The sequence below is a fragment of the Solanum stenotomum genome, chromosome 5 (assembly GCF_019186545.1).
Source record: "Solanum stenotomum isolate F172 chromosome 5, ASM1918654v1, whole genome shotgun sequence".
Taxonomy (NCBI): domain Eukaryota; kingdom Viridiplantae; phylum Streptophyta; class Magnoliopsida; order Solanales; family Solanaceae; genus Solanum; species Solanum stenotomum.
Genome location: NC_064286.1, coordinates 45,877,217 through 45,898,273, shown reverse-complemented (window position 1 = coordinate 45,898,273; position 21,057 = coordinate 45,877,217). Strand labels below are relative to the sequence as shown.

General features: G+C 33.1%; 3 protein-coding genes across 6 annotated transcripts; 2 read left to right on the top strand and 1 right to left on the bottom strand.

Moving 5' to 3' along the window:
• The first annotated feature begins 631 nt into the window (after nt 1–631).
• On the top strand, nt 632–5,721 carry LOC125864049 (F-box/kelch-repeat protein At3g23880-like). The gene is made up of 3 exons (XM_049543993.1): nt 632–717; nt 1,703–2,981; nt 5,431–5,721. The coding sequence occupies exons 1-2, from the start codon at nt 632–634 to the stop codon at nt 2,976–2,978; spliced, it is 1,362 nt and encodes a 453-aa protein (XP_049399950.1). The 3' UTR covers nt 2,979–2,981; nt 5,431–5,721.
• Nucleotides 5,722–12,194: 6,473 nt separating this feature from the next.
• LOC125864521 (40S ribosomal protein S25) lies at nt 12,195–14,249 on the top strand. Its single transcript, XM_049544542.1, has 4 exons — nt 12,195–12,331; nt 12,414–12,488; nt 12,585–12,719; nt 13,958–14,249. Exons 1-4 carry the CDS (start codon nt 12,329–12,331, stop codon nt 14,069–14,071), a joined length of 327 nt encoding a protein of 108 aa, XP_049400499.1. The 5' UTR covers nt 12,195–12,328; the 3' UTR covers nt 14,072–14,249.
• A 698-nt stretch (nt 14,250–14,947) lies between these two features.
• Nucleotides 14,948–18,469, bottom strand: LOC125864509 (F-box protein At2g16365-like). 4 transcript variants are annotated; one of them, XR_007446237.1, is made up of 4 exons: nt 18,251–18,469; nt 16,839–17,258; nt 15,254–16,172; nt 14,948–15,163 (listed from the first exon to the last, which is right to left on the bottom strand). XR_007446237.1 is itself a non-coding variant. In XM_049544533.1 (3 exons), the coding sequence occupies exon 3, from the start codon at nt 16,161–16,163 to the stop codon at nt 15,381–15,383; it is 783 nt and encodes a 260-aa protein (XP_049400490.1). In that variant the 5' UTR covers nt 16,164–16,172; nt 16,839–17,258; nt 18,251–18,469; the 3' UTR covers nt 14,948–15,380. The 4 variants fall into 4 exon arrangements, 2 of the variants coding, with proteins under 2 accessions (XP_049400490.1, XP_049400491.1); XR_007446236.1 differs by having other exon boundaries at nt 14,948–15,143; nt 18,251–18,468; XM_049544533.1 differs by having other exon boundaries at nt 14,948–16,172.
• Between the last annotated feature and the right edge of the window lie 2,588 nt (nt 18,470–21,057).

Below are 21,057 nucleotides of genomic sequence, written 5' to 3'. Positions count from 1 at the left end.
TTTAATTTAATAAAAAAAATTGAACATAAATTGTAGTGTACTAGTCTTTAATATAATCCTCCCATATAGTACGGACAATTTCCTTACGTTGAACTTGCATTTCTCAATCATGTGACCGAGAAGACGAACCAACATTGTTACTTTGAGTCATTTGTTGGTCAATATCCTCCACAACTTTATTTTCATGTTCATAGACCATAAATATTCATCACCATGTTGGTATTCTCGCAAATAATTATGTAACACTGCACAAACTATAACAATTTTCACTTGTGTATCAATATCATAATGGTTCATGCCTTGTTTCAGTATTCTAAATCTATTTTTCCAAACTCCAAAAGTCCGCTCAATCACATTGCACAGAGATGAATGCCTATAATTAAATAGTTCTTTGGCATTTTGAGGCTCTCTTTCACTTCCTCGGTAATCTTGCAAAGGATAGCGTAGTCCTTTGTATGGAGCTAAAAATCCTTTTGTGTTTCGGAAACTAGCATCAACAACATAATATTTATCTACCAAAAAATATTTTATAAAGAATTACTAAAAGCATATGTGACGTAAATGAGACAACTTTGTGTAAATGAATAATATTTATTCTAAGGATGTAATTTAAAGTTACCATGTGGCGGAAATGGAAATTGTGACGTTGGTTCAACAAGTGCATTCTCAAATACTTTACTATCATGTGCAGTACATTCCCAACCAGCAGCAACAAAGGTAAATCGCATATCAAAATCACAAGCACATAAGACATTTTGTGACGTTCTTCCTTTGCAATTATGATATGATTGTTGCACCGCTTTAGGAACCTCCCCTTCTATATATGTTCCATCAATCACAACACAATCCGACCAAATAAAAAATACATCAATATTAGTTTAGTGAACATAAAATAAATTGGAAGTATTATAGAATGCACTTCATAAAAATAATGTTTGTAAGAGTAATAAAAATAGTGCTTCCAAGACAATGCAAAGTCATAAAATAAATATTATCTCTTTAAACAAAGTTGATAGAAAATATGTAATTAAATACTAATAACTTACACATAAAATATAAATGTGCACTTATTAAGGCCATAAAATAAATTTATTAATGTGATTGAAATTTTACCTTAAACCAAGCCCAAAATCGAGTATTATGTCGAATTTTGGAATGTACACCAGTCATATTTTTTGGTTGTATAAATGTCGGTGCCATCTTGCTAATTGCCTCGACAACTATTTTAACATGCCGGTTAATTGTTTCAAGTGAATGTTGAAAAGTTTCACAATCGTGAGGTGTGAGTTAAAGTGACTATATGTTGGTGAGAATAATAAATTTTATATAGGTGAGAATAATAAATTTTAAAAAGTAATGATGTGATTATAAATTTTATTTACATATGAAACAAATGGTTAGTAGATATAAATGTGGGGTTGTTTTAACAAAATATAAACTCATGGATCAATTATTATATTAAAATATCTCAAATCATGATATGGAATCACCATATAATTCCATATCATGGTTTTTGGAGAATATGGTATCATCTCTCCTGATATGGAATCAGCGTAAAATCGCATGTCCAAACGCTGATTCCATCTCACGATACCATATCGTGATATGATATCGCATGGCCAAATGCCTACTAAATAAAAAAAGTGTCATATAAAATGGTATAGGAGGGAGTACGATAAAAGGTAACAACTATCCAAATAAGGTGTAAGAGGGGTTTATCATATCAAAACCGGCCGTCTTCCTCGAAGAATTTCATTCCAAAAACGGAATCTGAAGTAGAAGAAGGCTTTCATCGACACCCAAAATGGGAGAAACCCACAAACTGTGTTGAATTTCCATCAATCTTGCCACCAGAGCTCATCAGTGAAATCATATCAAAGCTACCAGTGAAATCCCTCTTGAAATTCAGGTCTGTTTCGAAATCTTGGCTTTCTTTGATCTCTAGCCCTGAATTTATCAACACCCATCTTACTGTATATAACAACAAGGATCAGAGACACCACAGGCTTATGCTAGGGTTTGGTATGCATTGCTACAGACTTAGGGAATGTTCTTTTAGCTCTTTATTTTATAACCCTGTTATTGAGATATCTGAATTGAATTATCCCATGGAAGTCGAATATGATGAAGGATTTTCGCCTGTGGGTTCTATTAATGGATTGATTTGTCTTGCCCATGGGTATCACTCACCAAAACATTTGTTTCTATGGAATCCATCTATTAGGAAGTACAAGAAATTGCCTAATTCTAGACCTAAATTTAGATATGATGCCTGTATGTATGGTTTTGGGTATGATGAGTTCCATGATGATTATAAGGTAGTGGGTATTTTTTGTATTTATGGAAGTTCGCTTCATATTGACTTCAAAATATATAGTTTAAAGAATGATTCTTGGAGAAAGATTCGTTATTCACATGACGGGATGTGTTTCAGTAGACGGAGTGTATTTGTGAAGGGGAAACTTCATTGGACTACTCATTCTCGTGATCAATATGTGTGGGGTGGGGGCATTGTTTCTTTTAGTTTAGCTAATGAGAATTGGGGAAAGGTGGAGGAGCCCTGCTATGGAGGAAAAGAAAGTATTTCGGAGTTGGGAGTGTTTGGAAATGATCTTTGTGGGTTCTCTCATGATCTGGCGATTGGCGTAGATGTTTGGGTTATGAAAGATTATGGAATTACAGAATCTTGGACAAAGATATGCACCATCACGTATCCAAAACTCGAGAGATATCTATATTTTCCATCCGTTTTCTTGTCAGATAATGGTGATGTTTTGGTTGGGTACGGATCAACGTTCATCATATACAATCCAAAGGATGACTCCCTCAAATATCCAAAGGTTATTAACTATAATGAGTGGCAAATAGGGGAAATCTACATTGAAAGCCTAATTTCTCCTCTTTCTACAGAAGGGCTTAGGCCGAAACAGAAACAATGTGTGAAAAAGCTCAAATCAAGGCAGTCTAGTAACAAATAACTGGTAAGGTTACTTTTTTTGCTGTTAAATTCTGTTTGTTATTTCAGATATAGAACTAGACAATGCATATGTAAAAGACATCTTCAAACCAGTTTACGTGGGTTCTCGTTAGTCATTTTTCCTTTATGCACTACTCTCATGAAACAATAGTTTTGTCTCTAATTTCAAACGAAATGGCGCTGGACATTTCCGCTTTTGTTGAGCAATTGTTTTAAGGGAATGTTACACCTCTAGACATAGCAAATAAAGAACACCAGGAACTTGTGGCAGGTGAATGCACCGATAACACCGAGGTCCTTCACTGGGCTGTTGTTTGATCTCGGAGGCTTCTTTGGTTACACTCTCTCAGGCTTCCGGTCCAAAATATAAGTCCACTTAGCCTTTTTATCTTGGTTCGAAACAAGTGTTCACTTACATAATCAAGAAGGACTTAATTATTTTCTTTAAAGTAGGTACAAGTTCAAACTTTTGCCATCTTTGGTCTGTCGAACAAAACTTAGTCCTTCTGTAGCAAAATTCTTTTACAGTATCTTGTTTCTAATTAGTGGCTATTCTACTTGTAATGACTAATGACTATTAGAGTGAAGTGAGACTATAGATAATGGGGAAATCAAGGAGAGAAATAGATTCTGATTTTGAGAGGTTCCTAATCTGAGTTACTTTCCAAGTTCTTTTTATTGTAGGGAAAAAGGACAAATATACCCCCGAACTTTCGAAAATGGTATGTCAATACCCTTCGTCATACTTTTCGGACATCAAAGCCCTTGCCGTCCAATAATCGGTGCACATTTTCCCCTCCCACTAACGGAACACTCATTGTGTACACGTGGCGTAATCCTACATCATGACCCGGATTGACTAATTTTTTAACCCAAAATTCAAATATCCACCCAACGACCCGTTTAACCCACCCGATACACTCATTACTCACACTAATACTAACCTATCTAAAAATCTCTTTTTGTGAAACCCGCCGCCGTTGTGAAGCCAAAGGAAGGCACTGGCACCGGTTGGGAAGAAGGTTGCTGCCGCATAGCCGAAAGCAACAACCCCGAAGAACAAGGTTATAGTGAAGAAGGCCAAATCCACAGCAGCAGCAACACTAGCAAAGAAAGCGAAGAAGACGGTGACTGCTCCGGCTAAAGCAAAGTGGTGAAGAAATCTGCAGTTGCTAAAGTGGAGAAAACTCCAGCGAAGAAAGTTGGGAAGAAGCCGAAAACTATCAAGTCTCCGACAAAGAAAGCGAAGAAATGAAGAAATTAATCTGAATTGGGTGTTTGAATCTTTAAATTACTTTTACATTCATGGGTTTTTCATTTTTCTTCTTCCCCTTCCCTTTCCGTTTGCAGATTTTACTCGTTCTCCATAGACTCCATTGTTAAGGTTTGTTTGTTTTAGAAGTATGACTTGTGCTCTATCATTTTCATTGAACAGTTGCAGATTTGGATGAAGAAATGATGAATTAAGCCAAAATTTTAGGCGCTTTTTCTTTAGGAATTTAGAGAGTTTATTTGTGGGTAAATTGGGTCGGTTAAATGGGTTATGGACGGGTTTTGAAATTTGGGTTAAAAAATTAGTCAATTCGGATCGTGATGTAGGATTACGCCATGTGTACACAATGAGTGTTCCGTTAGTGGGAGGGGCAAATGTGCACCGATTATTGGACGGCAAGGGCTTTGATGTCCGAAAAATATAACGAAGGGTATTGACATACCATTTTCGAAAGTTCGGGGGTATATTTGTCCTTTGTCCCTTTATTGTATCCTGAATATAGCTGCAAACAGTGTCTATACCTTTTTTAGCAGAACAGATGTTATCATCACTGATGGACATTCTAATCGTGCGTCTTTTAAACTATGTACAAAACGTAGGGCTTCTTGAGATTTTCATGGTTTGTCAAATAACATTTGGTCGTGTACCGTACTGTTTATTTTGAGAATCGGAAAGTTTCCCGATCAAGCAACTGAAGGAAATACAGAGGAGGGATAGTAATAACGCCTTTAAGAATAAATCTTGACCTCTAGATACTCTTGAGGCCATGGTTCCTTCAGTTTAGTTTGCATTAAGATTTTAAGTATGTCTTGCCTGAGACTTGAGAAAATGAGAGTTTAAGGGCTTGGATGGATATTGAAGCATCTAAATCAATCTATTTTTCAGATAATGTAATTATCATATATTTGACTTGGAAAAAGAAGCTTATTCTTTTGCTACAACAAGTAACTTTCGTTTTTTGTGACGTTTGGTGTATGCTAGAAAATGCACGACGTTTGGTACATGTTAAAACTATGAATCATGACCGATTAGTAAGGTATTTGACTCGTGAAAAGAAGCTTGTTCTTTTGCTACAACAAGTAACTTTCGTTTTAAGTGACGTTTGGTGCATGTTAAAACTATGAATCACGACAGATCAGTAAATTGTTATTCCAATTTATTTTTATTGTTAAACTTTCAGGAAGTGGAAGCTGTTATGGAGAAGTAATCCATCTACTGCTGACTCCTGCCTGCATCTTGATGATGAAGCATGATGTTGCCTCGTTCATGTTCGTGTCAAATATGTTAACTTTCTTTGTATGTGTACAAAGAAAGGACCTATGCTTGCTACTATTCTGTAGGCGCCATTTCTGGTCTTTTTTGCAACCTAAAGTTAAGGTTGAATAGACTTATGCTTCCCGCCATCATACTATTTATCAAAAGTAGTATCTAGCTTATGTTGGTCTTTAATATGTATTGTTCTTACAATACTTGTGATATTTGTTAAGGGCTGTTGTAACCTAAACCCTAGCAGGGGTCTGGGCTTAGCACTTGTTTGGCCAAGCTTCTTGAAAGCTGGAAATGCTCAGAGTTGAGGTGTTTGATCAAACTTTTAAGAAAAATGTTTGTAAGTAGAAATTTTTTATTTATTTATTTAAAAAGTTGTAACGACTACTAGTCGTTGGGAGCCCTGGGGTGGGGGGGGGGGGAGGGACCAACTGCTAGAAACAACCTCCCCTCCCCAAAACATCCCCCTACCCCTTATAAATATTAAACATTTTCTTCTATTTTTCACAAACAATTTAATTGCCCTCTTACATATTCACTCAAATCTCAATCTCTCTTCTCAATTATAAATTGTGTAAATTTCATATATGACATATATTATATTAATATTTTCAAGTTATAGCAGTAGATTTAAACTTTCAAGTTGTAACATTAAAAATTTCAGGTTCTAACAATTTATTAAAAAAAAAGTTGTTTTTTATAATTGAAAACATTTGTTTTAAAAAAAAAAGATAAAAAAAAAAACATTTTTGAAGGCAAAAAGGTAGAAAACAGAAATAGGGGTGTTAATTTAATTTGAATTGAGTGTAGATAATTACTAATTAGCACGAATTAAGGAATTCAAACTTATTAAGAATATTTAGTTTCCTTAATTCACTCAAATTAGTTAAACTTAATTAAAAATTTTGATTTTATCCTTTTTCTTTTGTTCAACGTTTCTCTCTCTTCAATTTTTTGCCAAAAATCTTCTCACTGTTGAGGAATTGAAGTTTTTTTTTCTTTGAAAAATCTTGATTTTGTTGTGATGGACAACTACGTATCAATATTAATTAAACATGGTGGAAGATTGGAAGATGGGATCCTTCAGGTTAGTATTTATTATTGTTTAGTGATTGGTCAAAATTCGTTTTTGTTCATTTTTGTTCATAATACGTTTTTGTTAATTTTGTTCATAATACGTTTTGGTAAGTTTTTTTTTTTTTTTTTTGTTTGATTAATTTGTATACTGTCAAAATCATGATTTCGTGAGAAATAGGCGCAATATATGAAAGATTTGAGTATAAATGTATAAAATATAAATAGTTTTATCGTTGTAGATTATGTAGGTGTAGTAAAATTGCAATATTGATTACTGTTTTCTTTTTTCAAAAATATAAATTAAATGTAAAATGTTGAATGAATTTGGTAGTATAAATGTAATGAAATTGATATGAAAGTGTGTTCACTAATGTGTAAAAAAGTTATTTAGATTTTTGAAGAAATGTATGAAAAGTGTTTTAATTTGGTATGAAATTTGAAATTTTATTGATTATATATGTTTTGTCATTTGTGTATAAATTTGTGTGAGAGTAATGAATTATTTGGTATGAGAAATGTATAAAATTGGTATGAATGATGATTGTTGTATGAAATGTGTATCAAGTGAGTATGAAATGTGAAATATTATTTTTTGTATGAAATTTGTTTTGTAGTGTACTGTCTGAATGATATTTGTATGAAAAAATAATGACGAGTGTGTATAATTTTGTTGTTAGTATAATCAATTTATGATGGAACAGGAAAATATGCAATTCAAAAAGTGTCGAAGCATAAATTGATACAAAAAAATATTGTTTCAGTGCGTATTGTCATATTATATATAATTTTGTAAAGTTTTTTGTACTTTTGTATCCTGTAATACTAGCACAATAATTTATGATGGAACAGGAAAATATGCAATTCAAAAAGTGTCGGAGCATAACTTATTGTCGTCTGGTTCAAAAAGAATTGTGGGGAGACCACAACATGAACGTTGGAAAGGATTTGTTGATGTGAAATGCAAAAGGTCTAAGGTTACGTGCAGTACATGTCATCGGGAGGGACACAACAAGAAGACATGTTCAAATTACCTTGCTGGAAAAAAAAGACATATTTATTTTCTTTTGTTATGGTTGTTTTAATGTGACAAACTCATGTTTTGATTTATTTTGTCTTTTAAGTTAATGAATTATAATTTCAGAACATTTATTATGTGTACTAGTTAATCATTGTGTATTAAGTGTTTTTCAAATGTATAGTAAAAAAAACTAGATAATGATGGTATGCAATTGATATCAACTGAAAATTCAAATCTTAGTATGAAATTGGTATACATTTGGTATCCAACTGATGTCCCAGCGATAAAATTGAAAAAAAAACTTGTAATTGAGATTTCAACTGAAATAGCCAACCTAAAACTAGTTAATGTTGCATCTAATTTGTGTACATTTGGTATCGAATTGATATCCCATTGGAAAAATTGAAAAAAGGGCATGTAATTGAGATTTCAATCGAATTAGACAACCTTAAACTAGTTAACTTTATACCCAATTGGTATACATTTGGTATCTAATTGATATCCAATTGGAAAAATTGAATAAAACATGTAATTGAGATTTCAACTAAATTAATCAACCTAAAACTAGTTAATTTGTACCTAATTGGTGTACACTTGGTATCAAACTGATATCCCATTGGAAAAATTGAATAAAACATGTAATTGAGATTTCAACTAAATTAGTCAACCTAAACTAGTTTATTTGTACCCAATTGATGTACCACTCACTTACGAAATCTGAATCCGAATCCGAAACAGAATGAGTCTCTTCTACAATTTTCACCTTCCTCTTTTTTCCCTTTTGATTTGCATGACTAACTGTTTTCTTTGCTTGACTAATCTTCGACTGAGAAGAAGCATCTTTTACAAAAATTTCATTATTTGTTGGCATTTCAGCACTTATCTCTAGTTCAAGAGCAGAAACCTTGGCCAACGCTTCTTCTCGAGCTGCCTGCTACCGACAACAAAAGAGTTGATAGAGAGAACAAAAGAATAGAAAGAAAAAATCAGAATTCATATATGATATTCTTTCCTGCACATATAATTTTTAAAACATGTGCTAATTTAAAAATACAGATCCACTTCTAGTGGGGCACAAGTAAGCATTCGCTTCTTCCAATTATCAAACATAACAAAAAATTCATACATAAAGGAAAGTATGTTATCTTATTTTTTTCCTTCCACATACATGGGGCTCAATCGTGAGTTCTACTAATTTTCTTTTTTAATGAAGAAGACAAACGTTGAAGATGGTGAGAGAGAGAAAATTAGTTCTATGTAAAAGAGAAACGTGGGGGTGGGGGTGGGGGTGTGAAAACTAGAAAAAAAATCTCTAAAATGGTGTAAGAGATAATGACAATTGATTCTCTATTAATGTTATCCCTAAAATGGTGTAAGAGATAATGACAATTGATTATCTTATTTCTCTTACTTATTAATTGTAAGGTAATTATAAAAATAATAATTAATTAATTAAATCAAATAAATTAAAACTAATCTGTTAATACTTGTAATTAAACTGTTATAAGTAGTAATATAAAAAAAAGTACATCTAAAGATTGTAATATTAAGCCTTAAATAGCTATATGGGGTGAATTTTCCTTATAAATTTTATTTTTGTGTTATTGGCTAACTAGAGTTGGGAGATTTTTATAAAAGTAATTTGCAAGCTTCAATTGTCATCTTTCAATTTTGACTTTTGATTTTGTACGTCTGCTTTTATGTAGATGTTTGGTACATTCATTTCAATTTTTAAGTTTCATCTCCATCCTTTATCCTACTAAATTGAATTGGTTTTTTATCTTTATTTTTTATAGGACAAATTATAGAAATACACACCTTTTGTTTCACTTATTTCTATTATCTCCTATTATTTTTAAAAATCTCCAAAATTTCTTATTTATTTAATGTATCCGAGCCCGTATTTAATGTATTTGAACTACATATTATGTATTCGAGCTACATATTAATGTATTCGAGCCAGTATTTAATGTATCCGAGCTACATATTAATGTATCCGGTTTTTTTAATTTTTAAGAGATTAATGTAATTAGAAACTTATTAGGGATAGATTGTAATTTCATATTAAAACTATGAGATTTATGTAATTTACCCTTTTTTATATATGCACTCCATATTTAAAGTTTAAAATAGGTAAGGTATTAAAAAAAAAGAGCCAACTTTCACAAATAGCAAACATAAAAATCATATTTATTTGTTATAACTATAGTTTGCATAATTGCGCTTTGTAGTAAATTTTATGTTTGCTATGGAGCTTTTGATTTGTATAATTCGTTCCAATTTTATACAAATTGTTCAGTTTTGTATAAATTCATTTATACATTGTAATTTGTATAATAAGATCTGTATTTGTATAATTATAAGTGTATATGATGAAAATATATGTATTTGTATTTGTATATACACTTCTCTCGCTTTATACAAACACAAACACATTTTATACATTTGTATACCGAATGAGTAATTGTATATCGAAAATGACTAATTGTATATCGAACCAGATGACAAAAAATTGGGATATTTGCTGCGAATTATAAATAAAATAAACTATAGCAATAACATTTAATTTGAATTAATAATTTGCTATTTCATACAATTTTTCCAAAAAATATTAAGAAAAAAACGACTACCTGCATAAAATGTAAGAAAGTCATGAATTATTTAACTACAAGATCGAATGACTAAGAAAACATTTGAGATCGTGTAATAAATAATTTGCTCATCTAGAAACTATTGATAGGGCTAAAAAATATGGGACACCCCTGCCTAAAGGATACGTAGGAGGTTTTAACATGGTTCAGAGTGTGTTAGACATGTCTAATCCGATTGGTTTAAGCACACATTGTACATATAGTAAAAAAAATCACAAAGAATTGATTAAAATGGTTATTGTTTGTGATTTGCCTTGTATTTTTTCTTCACATTCCCATCTTATTCATTATATTCGGCTGGTGTATAACCCCTCTTTTCAAGATTTTTCAAGAAAAATAATTAAAAATGATATTTTTAAATATCAAGTTAAATATTGGCATTATCTTTGTTGCTTATTTATTTTTCAAGAAAAATAATTTAAAATGATATTTTTAAATATCAAGTTAAATATTGGCATTATCTTTGTTGCTTATTTGTATATTTTGATGGTAGAATATCTAATAATTTTGATATGAATTTTAATTTTAATGGTAATGATTATTTTATTGTTACTGTCCAGTGAATTGATCATGATTGAAATATGCAAGGCTATAAATATGTTAGCTTACCTATACATTGGCTATACACTAACTATACATTATGATACATTAAAAAAACTTAATATAATTTAATGATATATAAAGTATACACAGACTATACATGAAATATATAATAATGATTCAATTTCGATCATCTCAAAATCACCTCTAAACAATTTCAAAATTTAGATATGAAATCCTTTCGATATCTCAAATCTTTTAATATATAATTCGCCTAAAACATTCAGATTTTTGATAAGTTGAACCTTTTTTTTTAAAAAAAGGGTGGACAAAGAAGATCGATGATGCAGAAGAAGAATGATGAAGCAAAAGAAGATGAAGAAGAAGAATGACGAAAAAGACGAAGAAGAAAAAGCAGCAGTAGCAATCATTAATGGCAAAATTGAAAGAAAGAAGAAAAGAAGCAGCCATTGATAGCCGAATTGAAAGGAAGAAGAACATACTTGGCCAATTTTGATAATATTGAAAATTGAGCTATAGTAAAACCTCACTAAATTGATATTTGGTTAATTAATAATTTCTTTATGATAATATTTTTCTCCTGTCCCAACTTGGGGCAACGAAAAAAATCACTCATTTGGATAAGATAATATATTTTCAGAAAATCCCTATATAGATACATATTGTCCCATTAATATTATAAATTAATAATTTTTTAAAAGTACAAATATATGTAAGATAATTTAGTGAAATATGATTCCATTGTGTTTTGTTTTTTGTTAAAATTTAAATCTGATTGAAGCCCATCTCTAACTTTTCTTAGTTCATCCAAAAGTTCTGATGGTTTTTTCGAACCGCACAATAAAATAGTGAAGAGTTTTAGATGCCATAACTGTTTTTTCACACGTAACTGATTTCAAAGGTGTTGTATCATCTTCAATTTTACCATCAACATTATTTAAGCTCTAGACCTCTGAACATGTATCATTTTCACCCGGGTAATCTAATAGGTTATTAATGTCCATTTTATTATGGTAACCAAGATCATTAATCATGACCTCAAGTTTATGAATGGTTATTTCAAGTGGTTCATTTCAATTCTCTGAGATTTCATTCCCTTAACGAATTTTGCAATATCAAAACAATTTTTAAATTAATAAATACTAATTTATGATTAATTAATATCTCTATATTTTATGGTCTCACCTATACTAATTTATAGTGAAATTTTACTGTAGTTTGATGGTAAAGTAAAAAGTCGAGTTACCAGTTTGCATAAGTAAACCACATTTACACAATTTGACCAATTAAAAATCACCTCAAAGCATTTGCGTGAGTAACCACATATAAACATGTATATTGAGCTACAACGGCCCATTAGGAAGCCCAGTTATCTAACATTCCGCATCTTGAGCCAAATAAAATCCCTAGTACAAATCCTCATTAGGTTTTCCATATCGCCATATCCCCCATCACATTTCTGCCTCTAACTCCGCCGCTCTCCTCCGTTCATCGTTCTCCGATCAATGGTAAGCCGAGTAATCATCGTCAATACTGTTAATTCTACGTAACTTTGTTTTTTCAATTTCTGAATTTTGGTATTCTTTGTAGGCTCCAAAGAAGGCACAAGCTCCACCTCCATCTTCCAAGCCAGCAAAGTCCGGCGGTGGAAAGCAGAAGAAGAAGGTCATCACTTTCTACTGATTCTGTTACTGATATAATTTTGGTTATTGGATGAGAATTTTGAAGGTACTTATGTAGATTTGTTATACATGAATGCAGAAGTGGAGCAAGGGAAAGCAAAAGGAAAAGGTGAACAACATGGTGTTGTTCGACAAGTCTACATACGATAAGCTACTCTCTGAAGCTCCTAAGTATAAGCTTATCACTCCTTCTGTCCTCTCCGATCGTCTCAGGGTATTGTTTTTCTCTCTAATTTCAATTTTTACTTTTCCGGTGATTGATTTGAGTATCTGCTTTTCTATGGAACATTGTCAATTCCACACTAGATCAATTATCGTATTTATTTATGTATGTATATCTTCTCTATTAAAGTAGATTTTAGGTTTGTGATCTGGAGTATCACAGCACACACTAATGATTTTGTGGCCATGGTGCGATCATAGCCCACATATACATTCTATTTCTTGATTATTCCTCTATGCCTAAAGGTAGCTTCCCTGGTGCTACATCTATCCCTGAGAATTATTTGGACCTTAATATTAGTGTGAAATTGTTCTCTTGAGAAATGTATATCAAGTTTATTGCTTTAGCAATGATTCTATTATATTTGATTTTAGCTTAAAAGATGGTATGTTATAGTAGTGTAAACTATTGTCTTAGAAATTGTAAAGTGTTATTTTTGATGCTCCTCCAACGGATACTCCATCCATATCCATCCCTCTGTCCCATTTTATGCGAAGGTCTTGCTATTACAGGAGTCAACAGTTTTTCATTGACTATAGTTTTCTCAATCTTCTTAAATATTTTGAATTCTTAGCTATTTTGACTTGCAGTACTTTTCATTTGTCTTCAAATATGTAAGATTTATTTAAAATATTTGAAGAATCTATAACTGATAGTCAAAATCAAGTGTCTTTACGTTCATATACCAAACTCCTGCACAAGTATTGGGACAGGGTAGGTAGTTAACATGACAATTTAGATGTTAGGTTTCTGTAATTGCTTTGCTATTTGGGCTTCCTCTACGTGGATTCTAGAGTTCCAATCAGTATCGTGAAGGATTCCACCAGTATCACCTGTCCATCTGATGGAGCATTTTTCTAGTGTCTGTGGCTTACTAGTTGTAGTTGAGGCCTTATGGATTTTTGTAGAGGGTGTTTTGTGTGATGGTGATTGCCATTTTGTCTGTCTGTTTACTGTATGATGTGCCAAACATAGGAGAACCATCAAAGCGTTTATTGAAGGATGAACTACTATTTAATGATCTGTTCTTGTTGTCAAGTGTAGTTTGTCTCATTATGCTTATGCTCAATCATATCATGATGCTAAATTTTGATTATAAAATTGTTTGTTTATGATAATGTTATCAGTATTTGTTTGGCATTGGCAGCAATATTTGAGTCACAGTACATTTGTTTGTATGCTAATATGTCATTGTAATTTTGTTAATGTTGATTTGAATGAATGTCCAGATTAGTGGATCACTTGCTAGGAAGGCAATTAGAGATTTGATGGCTAGAGGTTCAATCAGGATGGTGTCTGCTCATGCTAGCCAGCAGATCTACACCAGGGCTACCAACACTTAATATGAGTTATTTCATTTGCTTACATAGCTCTTGTAGGGGCTACTTGTTTTAGAAATTTCTAAGCTTATTTTGGAAAATATCAGAGGACATATGAGCAACACAGCTATTTTGAGCAATAGTTTTGATCGCAGTTACTATTTTGACTATGCTGGCTATTTAATTGAGTTATTTATCTCTACTCGTCTTTTGATGTTGAAAATAGATGCTCTTCCCTTAGGTGTCTAGAATTCCAAATGAGTTCACTCCCCTCTTCCCCGAAAGTTTGTGTGATCAAGTGATGAAATGGTCTAGTGTATTCTTTTCATTGAAATGGCTGCTGTTGAGTTGATTTCAGTGTTGAGCCTTGGAAAATTTAAATGCTCGGGCACTGAGCTTAAGATTGCTTCTCTACTGGCGGAGGGTAAAATAGACGTTACATATAAGACTGACTATATCAGGACTAGAGACATATTCCAGTTACCAGTCTGACTAGAGGAGAGTCAGCATGAAGATGACACCAAAACATTAACAACAACCACAGTGAAATCCCACCGGGTGGGGGTGGGGGTGGGTTGGAGGAACGTAGAGTATACGCAGACTTTACCGAGGTTGTTTCGGAAAGACTCCTGGCTCAAGCAAATCAAAAGAAAAACATAATAGCTAATAGCAAAGTTGTGCAGTGCATATACGCAAGAAACTAGAACATCAACAATAAGGTACAGTAACCTAAACATAGTAAATCACATATTATAATGATAAACTTGAAACCAACTGACTAGTAACTCCACCCAGCCAAACGCCGGAATAGGCCAGGAATAAAACAGATTTTGATCATTATTGGTTAATTTTCAATCTAGGAAAACCTTTCTACAAGCTGAAGAGAGGAGCAGGAAGTCACACAGTGTCTTCAACAACAAAGTAAAGATCGCATGGTTCAACTGTCCAATGAACTGAATCTCAGCCACTACGACGCACATTTTACAGTGATCTCATTGCCTACTAGCCAAATAGCAAATACCAAACTGCTTTAGAACGTACTGCAGCAGCATCTAGATCCCTTGCACGCACTAGTGAAAGCAGCCAGATGATTTGCCTGTTCAAGAAACAAGGTGTCTGGCATTCTCATCATACTGGTTATATACAAAGATAATCCCATCTATGCAAACACAAGAAGCCAAATCTAAAACGAAGCTATGTACTTACTAGCACCATCAAAATCGACACTACGCTCCAAAATGCAATTGATTGCATGATCACTTATTAAGCCAGATCACTCTTCTCCTCATCATGCATTCACTGATCAACAAGGTAATCAACAATGTCTGGAGGACTAACCTGAAGAAAAGTAACTGTTGCTGCTACGTATTTCAGAAACTACGGTGTTCCAAACTAGACAGGGGCTTATTATTTGGAATTCACATGATTGACAACCGGTTATTGCCTTTCCCATGAGCGCCATGGCAGCAATGCTTGGCGCCTGCTTCTTTTGGAAATCACCAAGTGACAACTTTGAGTCATAAGGTTCACAAACCACCACTGACTTAGGCCTCTTTTGTGCAGTGGCAGATCTATTATGAAGCCACCTTTGAACCCAAGACAGTGAAGTCAACAACTCGTGTTGTTTCTTCATAACGTACAAAGGAGAAGAGTCCGAGTTCCTTGCTAAGGCTAGAGTTCTATCACGAGCCATCAATTCTTTACAGTGACGTTTACCAGCTGTGAGTACTGAGCCTGTTATAGTAACTCTAGAAATTTTGCAATGGGACTTGTTTGCTTTCACATTAGATGACTTCCCAGAAAGATAAGAGCTCTTTGTTCCAACTGAAAAGGACCTAGAAGCACTCAATTTCAGGCGCTTGACCCATCTGCTACCAGGCTTGTCTTTGAGCAGCGTTGCAAGGCAAAAATTAGCTTTCAATGGACTTGGGTGCTCGTTATGACCAAGGAACAATCTCAAATCCAAACTTTGAGTTGTGGAAGAAGTTGGTTCCAACTTATCCGTCAAAGATGGAAGCTCCAAGTTTAAGTCAGGCAATTTGGTCTGAATTCTTTTATGTCCAACTTCTTTCTCGAGACAGTCGAGTGCTTGAAGAGTAGGTATATTTAGGTCCATTCCGCTCACCTGCAAGATACCAGAAATACCAAATGGTCAAAATTGAGATTCTAAACTGAAAGGGTCAAACGGGGAAGTAATGGTACCATTTCCAATAGTACTGCTTAGCAGGGACTATCGGGATTACACAAATAAGATCACAGATAATATGCCCGTTTTTTTTACACGTCACATAAGGAGAAAACACCAGCGAGAGCACCACATTTAGCTAAATATTATAAGGTTAAGTCCTACCACAATTTCAGCTAACTTTTTAACTTCATTTCCCATGTATACTTGGTATTTAGCGAGTTAACTGGGAAATTCAGCAGCTTTTACAGAGAAGAAACTGAATAGGTTGATATCATAAATTGACTACTTTGACACTAGCCGTCACCTACTGCAGTCTTCCTCCTTTATCCAGACATGGGGCTGGATATGCTACTAACCCCAGGCGAAATAATACGAAAGTAGGAAGAAATCAAGAGACAGCACATCAATTTACATGGTATCACTTGGGAGCGGGGAGGAGAATGAGCTTGGAATGTCGTTTATGGAACTTGTTTTCCCAGAGAAAATGCTTTCCAGAACATTTTGGCCTGAGAAAATTGAACATATTTTCCTCCAACACTCCTAATGAATTACTATTATTTTTTGGATGGTAATATTAGAAGTTTAAGTCTTTTGGTTGGTTACCTGTGCAGGACTTCATTCACTTGTGAAAAATCCAATACCATAATTGAGTCATCAATCTTCCAGATTCATGGAAGCTCTTCAGTAGACTTCACTAACCAAACGTGTTGAACGGCTGTGATAATTATAATGTTCAGTCTCCAACATTCACTTCTAAAGATTTATCTTTCGAAGCTAGAGAACATCTATTTATGAAATCAGAGTTTAATCATATGCCAGCCAGAACTTGACTTGACACTGTATGAGAAGCTGAGCCTCAAGGATTGTACAGCAAGAGCACAGATGACTTTGGGGAGGTAAATCTATAAATCTTTTGGTAGACTTGGAAAGGTTCGAACAATCTTCAGTTCAACAATTAAGTTTTACGGCAGCCAAGTATCTCAGTCATGTTCAACATTGGAAATTGGAAATTGTTTCCTTTATCTGGAAAAGAGAATCACACAGCCTTTCTTCAGATGGTAATCACATAATGTACTAATATATTGGAAATCGAGGATTACCATGTTGATCACCTCAACTAGTCCAATGCAAATGAAGATATCACAAAATATAGGATAACATAAAAAATTAGGAGGTAGTTCTCTCAATAACATGATTGAGATTTGGATTGCAAAGAGATACAAACATTTCCCATGCTGTGATTATCTGTGGTCTATTCCCCGATTAGGATCGGGGAACATGAGAGGAGTAGAAGTAGAAGTTTTCCCTACACTGTCATCCTTCCATGTAGCACACAAGAACTTCCTCTATCACTCCCCACCACGCTTACTAATCTACACTACAACTCAACATGGCCAAGCACCTGAAATTCTTTTTGATGTGGGTGGCGGTGAGATTTGATCTCAGGACCTATGCCTGCTCTGATACCATATTAAAGTGTGTGACCATCTCATCTAAAAGCTTAACTTATGAGCACACTTTTTTAATAATATTCTCTAACAAGTTTTACTAATTTTCTAATGTTAGGTAGGAAATCCTTTTTTCTAATCTCAAGATTATTTACTTATGTGTGGTGGAGAGTGGGGAGAAGAGATAACGAACTTGCAATGTCACCCAAGTAATTTGGTTTTCCTACTTTGATGAAGTCAGTCATTTTCGTCATTTCTAAGGAACTTATTTTCCTATAAAAATATTTTTCAAAAAATTTATCCAACCAAACACGAGAAACAATTTCTACTCTACAACAATTACAGTTCTTTATATTTTGACCCCTTTTAGTAAAAATCTAGGCTCCGCTACTAGTTACATCAGCACCAAAGTGGGAAGAAGATCATGATTTGGCTCAAAGATTCAAAACAGATTAAACTTATACAGAATTACTCAATAATTTCTGTTACTTCTGTAAATACCAAAATCATAGATTGAATCTGTACTTAGATGAAACCAGAATTAAATAAACTTGAAAATGAACTCACCTCTGTTCTTGGCAAGCAGTAAGGTCGAAACTTCAAAGAAATTGAACTATAAAGTGGCCATTTCTGTACAGGAAAGAGAGAGAAAATTGTTGAGCATTAAAATGTTAGTTAGAACTTAGAAGATAGACAAATGAAAAGGATACATATAGCAATTAGCATTCCCTAATCATTTTTTTTTTGTTTTTTCGTGTTTGTGTTTCGTATTTGCATTGGAGCAAAAACATGGTGTTTGGTACCCTAGCCATATCTTTTTATATTTTTTAATTAAATTAAAAAAAGGGTTGTTATTTTAAAAAGAGAAATAATTATAATTTGGTACGAGCAAAAGTATCTTACCTTTTCTTAGTTTTTTCAAAAATATCTTGTATATATGGGCAGATAGACAATTGGCACACAAATATCTACAAATTCCATGTGTCTTCGGATTTAGTAACAAAATAATATATTCTTTCTATTTTATTTTATTTGATACATGTTGATTTGATTTGATATATGTTCTAATTTATGTGATTTACTTTTCTTTTTAGTCAGTTTAATATTAATGACATATTTTTATATTAAGTAATAATTTGATTGTAAAATGTCTATTTTGCCTTTAATGAAATGATAAGACCACACAAATTTCTATCATTCATTTTGAACCACAAGTTTAAAAGTCTTCCTTTCTTTCTTAAACTCCGTATTGAGTCAAACTACCTTACATAAAATGGGACGGAGGGAGTATCAAATATATAAATTTGATTTGAATTTGGTACGAAATTACCTAATTAGTAAGACAATATGTAATTATTTAAAATTATAAATTGAATTAATATATATGACAAAAATATTTGTGTAATTAGATAGTCTGAAAACGAAAAATATAATAAAAAATTAAAAGGAGTTTTTCAATTAAAAAAAAGGCTAAGTGGACTACTTATGAAAATTTGTGAAACTCGTAACGTGAAAAAAAAATATGCAAACAAGTTTAGAACAATTACAAAAAAAAATCCATACATATAATTCGGGTTTATTTCACAACATAAAAACATTATTTAGTAATATATAAAAAATATTCTTATTAACATCGGATACACGTGTAATTAGAAACTAGTGAATGTACATGAACTTTTATTAGAAGCAACGTCAACATAGATGGTCCGACCTCAAAACACATACTTTTTGGACGCTACATATCAAGAGGGACTCTCCCTAAAAACAGAGATCAAAACTTACCATTCTCCCATTTGTAGGTTAACTGTGATAAATAAAATTAACTTCCATTAATTATCCCAAAATTTAAAAAACATCACAAAATTTTTAAAGTTTTTTTTAGGCGAACAATCTTTAAAATTTTTGTGATGTTTTTTGAGTTTTGAGGTGAGCTAACAAAAGTTTACTTTGTTTATCACAGATTGCCCGCAAATGGGCGAAGTGTCTGTTTTAATCTGTATTTTAAGAAAGAATCCCTTTTAATCAGTAGCATTCAAAAACTGTCCATTTTAAGGCCGGACTCATTTCTGGTGACCTTTATTGATTAACATAGTTTCTCTTGAAAATTGAGTTCTTTTCGTTACACATTCTTTCAATTCTTTGAGTACATAATTAGATGAGTAACACTTCTATTTATTTATTAGAAAGATTTAGATTAAATTAATTTTAAGAATATAAATTTTATAAAATTTAATAAAGGAATCAGCTGACTTGGCATGATAAAATGGACAAAGTAACATGGAAAAATGGACAAAGTAACATGGAAAAGCTCTAAAATGAGTCAAAAAGTGTGTAGGTGTTATATTGTTCCCTTGGCAAGTTTGAAGGCCACGAACCTCCTCCATATACCACTTACTAAATTCTATGGTCCATCTTTCTCCACACCTACCTTTTCTTTCTTATCTCTAGAGCCGTCAAAATTGGCTTAGTCCGCTCTAGTCCGAGGTTTTTTAGGATTGGATTGGATTAAGCATTTTCAGGTCCTTCCAAATGAAGGGTTGACTCATCCTAGCCCATCAAATTTCTTGGCCCACTAGGCTTGGGCCCGATGGGATTGGACCAACTCTTTTTGACAACTTATTCATCCCTAACTCAATAATTATTTGTTATTCGATTCATGATTTGATTAGAATCGATCTTTTATTAATTTTTCAATTATAAAATTTAAATATAATATATATTTATGAATTTGATTGTTATTAATTTGATTTGATTTTAAAAAGTTTAATGGTATTTCTCTCTTTTTTTTTCTACAATTGAAAAGGATATTTCATTTTAGAGAAAATGGCCAAAAGGCCCCTCAATATATAGCCAGATTCCCAACTGTACACTCATACTTTATGGGGGTCCTATCACCCCTCTAAATTTTATAAAACTGAAATTATTACCTCCTGATATACCGTGAGTTTACGGTATTTCTAATACATTTCACTTACAAGTTGTGTGTGTCTAGGGCCTTTTTATATTGGTTTTTATGTGTTTTATCATGTTTTGTAGGAAAAGTGTTCAGGCGCGGAAGTTTAGAGACAGCTGAAGGAAATGCAGAAAAAGGCATCCACGGAGGTCATCTACAGACCGTAGGTCCATTCACGGTCCGTAGGTGATGACCGTAAATCAGCAGGCAAGGTGTTGAGGACAAATCAGGGAAATTTGACCAAGTGTGGAACCACGGTGCCCATTGACGGTCCGTAGATTGATCTACGGACTGTACTGTTAATCCGTAGAATGAGACTGCGAGGGTTCCAGTACCTGATTTTTGAAGATTCTAAGTATGGAGCTACGGAAGGGATTGACAGATCGTAGGTCAATCTACAGTCCGTGCTGCTGGTCCGTCG